The following is an 11,435-nucleotide window of genomic DNA, read 5'->3' on the forward strand; positions in this document are numbered from 1 at the left end:
TACAATAATAAATTAAAAATTAAACAAGTATACGGATATCTTCTAACACTTATAAACCACAAATGGGTCCTGGAAACTAATGTTCTCTAAAATTCTAAAATACCTGTCACTACAATAAACTTAAGCATAGAAAAGAATACATATAACTGGTTTTGCCTCGGGTGTTAATAGCATTGCTAGATGGTGTTTGTTCTATTAAAAGGAGAAGGATTTTGCTGGGGTTTGGAACCAGAGAATCACCACCTCAACAATTAATGGGAAGACACCATCACACAGCCCCAGAAACCACTTAAACATGTAAATCCCACATTCTTCCCTTCTCCAAGGCCAGTCAGATATTGATCAAGTAACTAAAAAACAAGATCTTATCACAGTTTAAAAAAAAAATCAAGTTCTGGGTTTGTCCTGGGACCCAGGGCCAGTCACCCTTAAGTCTTCTACTCAGTGTTTATGTGTTCTCGCAATGCTGCTACAATGGCTCATTTATGTCCTTCCAAAATTCCTGTTAAAAAAAAATCACCAATGCAAGTATTATTGTTACCTCCTGTTATTTTAGTTTTCAGTGTTGGTGATGTTATTTTGTGTTTCCCTTCTTTGGGATTTGCTGCTGTGATTTTTTTTTCTCATTTGTTTTATAACTGCCATTCTTCCATGTAAGAGGTATTGTTTTGATTTGCATTTCAATAATGGCCTGTGATTTCGGGCACTTTCATATATATGTTGGACTTTGTAGATTGCCTTCTGTAATGTGGAGGTTTGTTGTTGCTGCTGTCATTGTTTTCTTGCTGTTAGGTAGTAGGAGTGTCTCCTATTGGTTTACATTTTTATTGGCTAAATAATTTGCAAATGATTTCTCCTTCCATAATTTGTCTTCCTTTTTCATTTGTTTGTTTGTTATGTAGATTTAGCTTGATACAGTACCCCTTGTTGATTTAGATTTCATTGGTGTTTTAGAGTCAGTCTTATGAAAGCATTACACAAGCTAATGCTATAAAAGTGTTCCATTAGGGCTAAGGACATGGGTCAGTAGTGAAGAGCACTTGATGCTCAAGCTTGAGAAACTGAGCTCAGATCCTGAGTACCCACACAGAAAGTAAGGCATGATAATATGTGCTTTATAACCCCAGAACAGGGAGGCAGAGCCAGGAAGATACTGGGAGCTCACTGGCCAGCCACCTGGTAAGTTCCAGGTTCAGTAAGAGACCCTCTCTCAAAAAACAAGATGGAGCACACAGTAGAGGAAGACACCTAATGTCAGCCCCTGGCCTCCACACATGCATGCATAGGTGTGCCCATCCTCATACATTTGTGTATTCACAATGAGAGAGAGAGAGAGAGAGAGAGAGAGAGAGAGAGAAAGAGAGAGAGAGAGAGAGAGAGAGAGAGAGAGAGAGAGAAGCTGCTTCCCTATATTTTCTTCCAGGAGTTTTAAAATTTGAGGTCTGACAGTTAAATCTTTAATCCATTTGAGTTTCTTTTGTGTGTGATGTAAGAGAATGGTGCAATTTAACTTTGTGTGTGTGTGTGTGTGTGTGTAGCTTATTTTCCCATGCCATTTTGTTTAACCTATGGTCCTTTCCCTATTCTGTAGACCAAGCCCTTGTCAAACATCAGTTGATTGTATATACATAAATTTTTTTCTGTACTTGCTATTTTGTTTCATTTGCACATGCCTATCTTTATTCCAATATCACATTTTTACTATGTTTTTAATGCATGTTTACTATAGCTGTGCAATATATGTGGATAACAAAAAAAAAAAGAAATGGGACCTTCAGAAGTTGATCAAGTGATGAAGGCTCTTCTCTTGTAAAGGGATCCTATAAGGAGGTTTCACATAGGGCTGGGCCTTTCCTTGCTCTTCTTTCCAAAGCACTCAAAGTACCACCTTGATGTTAAAAAGGAGAGCCTGGGTCTCCTGTGAAAATACATTTCTATTATTTGTAAATCTCCTCATCTCAGATTTCTTTGTTACCACAGCATACACCAAGATGGATGTCAAGGACAGTAGTTAACATATACTGATCATTTGCTACACATCAGACATCTGAGCTAAGTGATTCACATTTTATTTTCTTAATAACAACATGAAAAAGATACTACTGTAAATTCCATTTTTCAACTAAGAAATATGGGGCTTTCAAAGGCTGAGTAACTTTCCTAAGGTCACAGATGTGATATATGGTGACTGGAATCTGGGGATCTGTCTGCTTAACTCCCACAAGGAGAAATAACTACAGCAATTATTATACAGTAATACCATTGTTTCAGTGGCTTTCAATTATTGATTACCACAAGCTCAAAAGCTTAAGGGAAATGTCATTCATTTGTTCATTGCACAGAAGTTTGAGTACTATTATTTTTTAACACTGTATCAGATGCTTCAAAGACAGAAATTCTGAGAGGCTGCTAAATAAAGTGCTCTGTGAATCAGCCACTCCCATGACAAAATCATGAAAAAATTTCAGAGCTCTCTAGGTACGTGACAGCATCCTAACAAGACGTTATCATGTTCTATAGATGTGCTGTTAGAAACGACAAACCAGACTAGAAAGGTCACACATTAATTATCTATATTCTAGAAATGTGCAACCTTGCTAGAGTCTCAACATTTCTACCAAATAACACGCAGGGTAAAAACATGCATTATAGATAGATATAGTTATGTATGTACCCTGTGCACAGATACAAAAGGGAGGGAATGAGCAAGCATCTGAGAGAGAGAGAGAGAGAGAGAGAGAGAGAGAGAGAGAGAGAGAGAGAGAGAGAGAGAGAGAGTTTTCACTTTCCAACCCAATTTGCAGAACATATTCTGATTTGGAAAAATGATGATCACGAGTGGCCCTGGCTTTCCCTTCCCAGCTTGCAGAGACATATGGCTGCAGGGTACACAGCTCCTGCTCGCCAGCTAGCTGGCAGAAGCATATGACGAGCTGACCACCTGCATTCCATTTTGACATTGCCTCTGACTACGACTTTGGAGAACGGATTACAAAACTTCCAAAAGAAGTTAGATACATTGTAAAGTAAAACACTGTCCATTCTGGTTAACTTTAACTCCAACCAAAGAGGTGTGGTACAGAAGAGTAAAGGGGAAAGAGAAGCTAGCAAAGCTTCCAGGGTCATCCACAAGCTGTCTTTAACCTTCCCACACTATGCCGGTCACACTCCCATTCGTCATCACTTTAATACAGGAACTGTTCCAGAAGCCAGAGCTTAGGAAGAAAACCTTCCTGTCGACCTATGATCCTTTTCACTCTTTATGCCACCATAATATATATTAAACTAAATAAAGGTTTTACTTACATTTTGTTTCCAGTTCCCGCTATGTAATACATCATGTATGTATATAGACAACACATTTTTATACCATAAATGTAGGTATATCCAAACTTGGAAAGATGACACAGTTTGGGAACAATACATTATTTAAAAAAAATCAATATAATGTTCCCACAGGCTCCTGATGTAAAATTCTATAATCAAGGCTTGTAGATTTGTAATTATGGTGTGTCAGCTACATTTAAACAAGAGTGTTAAAGACTGTTAAAGTCAAGGCAACACGACTGCAGTGTGAGTTGCCCCAGCCTCATCCTAATCTACTGGTGTCACTTTCATTTAATCAGAGGAAAACTATGGGGCAATGTCAGTGAGATTTCTAATACTTTAACATTCTAAGTTCACACTGGATTTTAAGCTATTACAGATCTAAAATGGTTATAAAAAGATATATTTAATAAAGTATTTTTAATCAATTAGTTTACTCACCAGTGGGCTAGCTTATCTCGCATTACTAAAAGTTGGCTTTAAAGTCAAAAGTCACCTTTTAAATTAAATGGATTAAAACATTTTTTTCCTTTTAGAATTTCTTGAATTTACTACATGTCTAGTAACTTATTTTATAAACACAAATTCTACTTAGAAATGTAGAGTAGACAAAAGTCCCTTAGCTAACATCTTGACATACAGAGTCAAGAAAACAAGTCCAGATTCTACTCTAGTGAATTATTTTTTAAATAACTAATACAGAAAAAAAGCTAGTATGGCAAGGATATGTATTTATGTCACATACTTAACATTAAGGCCTGCTGTATACAGATTGACAGTATATAGCTGTACCACCAACAGCCTCCAAATAAATTAGAGCATATATAAAATAGAGATACAGGAGCTAGGTACACAGAAGATGACCAATCATCTTAGTTTATCTAGGATGTCTCCAGTTTTAACTGAGTGTTCCACATCGCAGGAAATGCTGTGGGACAATGGTCTGTACCCTGTTACTTGCATTTCAAATAAATACTGATTGGCCAGTAGCCAGGCAGGAAGTAGAGGCGTGGCAACGAGAATTCTGGGAAGAGGAAGTTTGACTCTGCAGTTGTGACCCAGCCTCAGAGGAAGCAAGACGAGACTGCCTTGCGGAAAAAGGTACCAAGCCACGTGGCTAACTCAGACAAGCATTATGAGCTAATGTAAGTTATAAGAATTAGTTAATAAGAAGCCTGAGATAATGGGCCAATAAGTTTATAACTAATGTAGACCTCTGTGTGATTCTTTGGGACTTATCGGCTGCAGGACCAGGCAGGACAGAAAACCTTGGTTAACAAGGAAACGCCAGTCCAAGAAAATTAGTACAACTGATGCCACTTATATATCAATGGACAGACACCAGATGATAGTAATTTCACAGATCTGTACTGAGGAAGAAAACTGGGAACATTATTTGATCATTCCTTGTAGGAGTAGCCAGACTATCTGTGACACATCACAGATACCTGTAAATCTAGTTATCTGGGAGGGGTGGTGGTGGTGGAAAGTATAAATCTTTTAAAAAGAGCCAGCCAGACTGTCTGTGCTAATGAGTTTTTTATCAACTGGACACATTAGAGTCACTCAGGAAGCCCTGAGCAGTGCCACTCTGGAGAAGTGGCCCTGGGCTGTATATGAAAGTAGACTGTATAAGCCCTGGAAAGAAAGCAGTAAGCAGCGGTCTTCCATGGTTTCTGCTTCAGTTCCTGCCTTGGCTTCCCTCAGTGTGAGACTGTTACCTGGAAGTTAAAAGATGAAATAAACTCTGTCCTACTTAAGTCGCTTTTGGTAGTATTGCTTATCAACAAAAAGTAACTACATGGATCCAATCTACCAACAATGCCCACTAGTGTCCATGGATAACTTAACTGAAATGCCTGGACCAAATGTGTTTTAAATTTCAGAGTTTTTCAGATTTTGGATTTTGGAAGGTTTGTATAAACTTTAGCAGCTGAATAGCATCCGTAATTCCAAAATTGAAGTGCTCCAAAATCTGAACATGTTCAATGTCACATCAGCACCCCCCAAAAAGTTTTGGATTTCTAAGAATTTTGAATTTCAGACTTTCCCATTGGGGTGGTCAATCTATACTAACTCACGTGTTAACAAAGTGGATTGCTTAGAGAAATGTCACTTAATTATCCCTATCTAGTGCACATGTCTATTTTCACAGCCAAAATTAATCCTAAAAAGAAAAATCCTTGCAACTGAGAGGGCCTACTTAAGGAGCACTCTTCATCAGAGGCTCAGGACCAGGTCGGCCTCACTGCTATTCAACACCCTTAACTCTTAGCAAGTACTCTTCCTGCTCCTAGTGACCTGTTCTCTCCTCTGACTTGTAAGTGTACAGGTAACATTTCTCTGGGATGAGAGCTCTGTGAAGCTCTTACTATTTTCCACTTGTGTTGGTTTGAATGAGAACGGACCCCCTGCGTGCGTAGATCTGCATGTTTGATCCCTAATCAGTGGAGCTATTTGAGGGCATGTCAGTGGGTAGACTTTGAGGTTTCACAAGCCCACAGCAGGCCCAGTCTCTGGATTTAAGCCTCCAGCTACTGCTCTAGCACCATTCCAGTCTACCTGCTGCCATGCTACCAACAGGACGGTCACAGACGCACCCTCTGAAACTATAAAACAAAGTCCCAACTAAGTCCTTTCTTTTCTAAGCTGTTGTGTGTCTCTTCACAGCAACAGAACAGTAACTAAGACAGCAGCTAAAATACTACCCCTTAAAATCACTTTTAGTTCCACTTAAAATACAGGCTAGGCTATAGCTCATTAGACTGATTTCCATTTTGCCACGATGACCAGATGGCCATCTTCTACTCGTTGCATTATCTCCACCACCACCACCTTTTTTTAACTACCTGTTTCCATACCCCTTAACTCTCAGCCACATTGGAGACTTCTGAGTCACAAGTGCGGTAGCAGATTTCCTAACTTTCACCGTATCATCTATCCACAATGAACTCTAGGACAAACACCTAGAATATAAATTTTAGTGGCTCTCAACTTTCAAAGGAAAAACAAACTGGGGTTATGAATGATGACTTTTAACCACTTCTTCCAATATAGCTTATGTCTTCTGAAAAAAAAAATGGAATTACAGGAAATGAACAACTGCTTAGAAAGAGTTGGGCACAGAAGCTGGTTTTGAGACTAATCTTTAATAAAACAAAATGTTCAGGACTGATGGGATATCTCAGCAGATAAAGAGAGGCTTGCTGTCAGGTCTGGCCACCTAAGTTTGGTCTTCAGGTCCCACATGGCAGAAAGAGAGAGTGAACTGAAACCTTCCTCTGACCTTCACACCTGTGCTGAGGCACAAATGCCTCCCTCTCATACACAAAGTAAATAAACGCAATTTTAAAATACAACAAACCTAATGAGCAGGAATTCCTTTCACAAAACCAAGAACATTCTTGAATCATGAAGTTAAGAAGTCTTTGAAACAAAATTTAAAGAGGGAAACAGCTTATCTTCTAAATGCTTTTTATTACAAAAGTGTAAACATATACAGAAGGCCTGTGATAATTCTTCCCGAAAAACTATTTTCTGATCTGCCTTATCCATGCTCTCCTTTGTGTGAGATAAAATGCAGAATTCCTACTCAGTATCATTAACACAGAAGATAGAATCACAGTAAAATGAGTTCTCAGGAAAAATAAGGAAGTAATATTTATGGATGTAGACTTTATACAGCAAGTCAAAAACAGAAATACAGCCGGGCGGTGGTGGCACATGCCCTTAATCCCAGCACTCGGGAGGCAGAGGCAGGCTGATCTCTGAGTTCGAGGCCAGCCTGGTCTACAAGAGCTAGTTCCAGGACAGGCTCTAGAAACTACAGGGAAACCCTGTCTCGAAAAACCAAAACCCCCCCCCCCCAAAAAAAAAAACAGAAATACAAATTCCAAGTTTAAAAGTATATGTCCTAGTTTTAAAGTATGCAAGAGGAAATGCTACAGCAAAATGTCAACAAAAGAGCCATGAAAGAAATGTGTATGATACATATTTTCATTAATCTATATAAACAAGTCCAGAATATGGTAAATTATGAAAAAGTTTCATAAAAATTACGAATTTACTGAAATATGAATACCAAAATTAAACTTTGGTAACGCCCTGTTAGACAGCAAACAAAACTATTTCTAGGCAGTTTGTACAGGTATCTGAGAAATCTGTGAACTTAGTTCTTACTTAAATGACAGCTCTCTAGCGTATATATTTTAAGGACATAATTACTTAAACTGAATAAACTTATAGAATGGTATGCAGACCACGAAGATGATAAGGATCGAGGATGTATCAATTAATGGGAAAACATTATAAACCATTTTTCATGATATCTACTTTAAAGCATTCTCTTACACACTCTGGTTCTTTTCTGACAAACAAAAAATATGCTAAGGTAAATAATATTGCCAAAAAGTCCAGTTAAAGACAGCAGAACTGTGGGCTGACAGATGGTGTGGATTATTAGTATTCAGGGTTATAGATCTCATATTCCCCTCCTGTTATCTCAAATTCTAATGCTCTACCACAGCATTCCAGTTGTAAACCTTGTTTCATTGGCTTGCTCGGCTACTAACGTGATGTATAACTTTAGATACATTTCAGGCTTTGTAATCTTCGTTAAACATGCTCCTGATCACGAAACGTTGATGGTGTATCCACAACACCAGCCCACTATTTACTTGCCACATGCTGTATCAAACAGCAGAGCGGGCATTTCTTTCAATAACTGAATCCTTGGGGAATTTAGACTCTATCTCACAAGTTCAGTAAAAGAGTCACAATGCAATGTAATATGTTGCAGAATACATAAACTCAATGGCAGAATCAAGATTTGAAGTCAAGCCAGGCGGTGGTGATGCACGCCTTCAATCCCAGCACTTGGAAGGCAGAGAGGCAAGAGGATCTCTGTGAGTTCGAGGCCAGCCTGGCCTACAGCGCAAGTTCCAGGACAGCCAGGGCTACACAGAGAAACCCTGTCTCTAACAACCAAAAAGAATAAAAAAAATAAAAATAAAAATTTGAAGTCAGCCACAACTCAGAGCCAGCTGCGCATTAATTTCCCTACCATTCACGGCATCTCCTAGCTGCCTTCGTAATTAAAGCTTCTGAAGTACAGTGCGAAGTACTGAAACTCAGGGGCAGTATCTCAAGAAGTGACTGGCCTTTCCAGCCTGTCCTCCCTCTGATGGGAATATCAATAAACAGCGAAGAAGAGGGCCAAGAGGAAAAAGCTATTCATTCCCACTGCAGAATGACCTGCTTCGTAAGAAGGCTGGGTAGCTTTTCTCTTGGAATGCTTCCCAGTTTGATCGGCCTTGGATCCGAACAAAACTAGTTCTAATGAGCACTCAAGTCTGTCCTAGCGGTCGGAAAATCAAGGCGAAGCACCAGATTGGCCCACTCCGGGAAGGCAGCACCCCACAGCTCTGCGGCGAGCTGCAGGGAAGAAGTTTGCTGAGGTGCTCCAAGTTCACGCCCCAGTTCCCAAAGTCTGGGAGTCGGCCAAGTCGGAGCACCGGGCTCCCCACCGTCTCTTCTGGGTGCGGGCCGTGCTTTCTGCGTCCCCTAAACTTGAGCGCTCTCAAGGCCACCTGAGGCCAGACCAGGTTGGACTCCGCCTCCTTACAGCCAAGTTCAGCGAGCCGCCGCCCGGAGCGCGCAGGCCAAGGCCGTCCAGCCGCTGGCCACCCTCCTCCCCCAGGCCCACAGGAGCCGAGGCAGGCTCCGAGGCCCGCACAGAGGGCCGCCGAGCCAGCGCCGGGGTCGCCCCGAGCCCCGCACAGAGGGTGGCCGGGCCAGCGGCGAGGGCGGCTCCCAGCCAGCGCCGGCCCAGGCATGTGCGGCCCCTCGAGTCCCGCCTGCCGAGGCCCGAACGTCGCGCCCGGCCGCGGGCCTACGCTCCGCCGGACCTCCTGGGCGGTGAGGAGAGAAGAGCGGGCATAGGCCGCAGCGCCCCGGGCCGCTCCTTACCGCTTCACCACGCCTGTCTTGATCTTGATCTGTCTCACGCGAGGATCGGCCATGGTCCCTAGAGCGCCGCAAGGAGGAGGGGCGGGGCTGCACGGCGCGCCGGCGCAGAAGCGGCGGTGGAGTGGGCGTGGTGGAGTGGGTGTGCGCATGCGCAACCTGGAGCCCGCCCACCGCGCCTTCTAGCCCGAGCCTGGGATTTCTGTTTGTAGGCTGCCATGCCCAATTCTGAAGGGGCTCCCAGGGCTCCTACCACCTGTTCCTCCCTACCCAGTCTGTGCTTAGACAGTCCACTTGGTTTGAACACAGGTTGCAGTTTTATTTTTCCAGTTTTCACAACCTGAGTTAAGAAACTTTCTGTTCCTGAGAAATTGGGGATGATTATCAGCTTAATGGACAGTGTGACCCAGAAACTGTTATCAAGGATTATTTTGGTTTTTATTGTCTGTTGTCAAATGGAGAAAGTTATCTGTATTTGATGAAATAAAATACCATCATTCAGGCAGTCAAAAGAAATCTTTATGCTTTCCCTTAAAAAAAGTGTTTGTAGAGCCAGCAGGTGGTGACGCTGGAGGCAGAGGCAGGGGCACGAGGATCTCTCTGAGCTCGAAACCAGCCATACATTGGAGTTCCAGAACAGCCAGGGCTAAACCGAGAAACTCTGCTTGAAAAAACAAACAAATTTGTAGAATGTGACTTATGCAAACTGTCATGTGCTCTTTGAGCTTGGGGAAAGAGGACTCTGAGGATAAGAAGATTCCTCCTAGCCTACATTTTAGCAAGTTTGTTTAAAGTGTCCTGCAAGACTCCCTGTCCTGAGACACGCAGCCCTCCTAACCCTGTGACACGGAGAAAGCAGTGCAGCAAACTGCTAAGTGCATTAAAAACATTGTGCCTACTTGGCCTAGAAGGTAGTAGCCCTGGCCTCCAAGCCCAGTGACCTGAGTTCAATCTGCAGGACTCAAAATGGTGGACTGAAAGAACTGACTTCCTTAAATTGTCCTTTGACCTCCACAAGTACACCATGGCACACAACAATACACAGAGGCACTCATGCATACTAAACAAATGTTTGGTTTTGGTTTGGGGGTTTTGTTTTGGGGGGTTTTTTTTTTTGGTTGTTTTTGTTTGTTTGTATGGTTGGTTGGTTGGTTTGATTTGGTTTGATTTAGTTTGGTTTGGTTTTGGTTTTTCAAGACAGGATTTCTTCATGTAGCCCCGACTGTTCTGGAACCCAATCTGTTACCAAACTTGCCTTGAACTCAGAGATCTACCTGCCTCTACCTCCCAAGTGTTGGGATTAAAGTCATGGACCACCACTCAGCTGTAAAGCTGGGTTTACAAAAAAAAAATTTTAAGTTGCACCCTTAAGAACAGTTAGAAGGGTAAACATTTGGAACAGAAGTTACAATTGTTTGTCTAAAAAAAAAGCCTACACTAGTAACAAAATGGCAGAAATTTATCCACAAGAGAACAACCCAGAAATCTCTCACTCAGGAACTCCAGTAGGACTTCCCTGGTCGTTTCCACTGCGTGTTTTAAGTACCTGTGTTGATCACGTTATCTGTTTATATGTCTACTTTTTCTTGCTGCATACTTCATGAACTCAGTCTTTAGATAGTGAAAGTATGGCCACTGTAGCTCATTTTTACATGGAACACCAAATGCCACCACTAGCATATCTTAAACAGTTAAAAAAATTTTTTAAAAAAATGTGTGTGGTACACAAGATGAGGGTGTGTAAATCAAACAACTTATCTTACACGTGGAGTTCTACCCTTTAATGAACATTTGACCCTGGCACTTAACCTCCCTGGAGATCCATAGGAAACAATGACCACATTCGAGGACAGGTATGTGGACTGAAGTATCCAGCTCAGTCTCTACACATAGCAGACACTCACAACTTTTGACTGTACTATAATTTCAAAGAAATTATTTGCATAAGATGAGACAGCCTCCAATGTGCTCTAGACCCTCTTTCTGTTGAAACACACACACACACACACACACAGGAATTCAGGTATAGCCTCCCTTATTCTCTTATTTTTTGGTGCTGTCCTCCACTTGACTGTCTTTCTCCTTTCTGATTTTAATTCTAAGTGAATTTCTTAATAATTCACTTCTCATCTTCATGGCTGGCT

At 41.6% G+C, this 11,435-nt stretch overlaps 1 protein-coding gene across 1 annotated transcript in view; it reads right to left on the reverse strand.

The window, feature by feature from the left end:
• Nucleotides 1-9,403, reverse strand: part of Tbca (tubulin folding cofactor A) — a 53,520-nt gene extending 44,117 nt beyond the window's left edge. The window contains exon 1 of the mRNA XM_038323938.2: nucleotides 9,295-9,403. Within this exon, the coding sequence (XP_038179866.1) occupies nucleotides 9,295-9,347 (53 nt within the window). The 5' untranslated portion in view covers nucleotides 9,348-9,403. The remainder of the gene's footprint in view (nucleotides 1-9,294) is intronic.
• Nucleotides 9,404-11,435: the final 2,032 nt, after the last annotated feature.

Source organism: Arvicola amphibius, chromosome 3 (genome assembly GCF_903992535.2).
Source record: "Arvicola amphibius chromosome 3, mArvAmp1.2, whole genome shotgun sequence".
In the NCBI taxonomy this organism is placed as follows: domain Eukaryota; kingdom Metazoa; phylum Chordata; class Mammalia; order Rodentia; family Cricetidae; genus Arvicola; species Arvicola amphibius.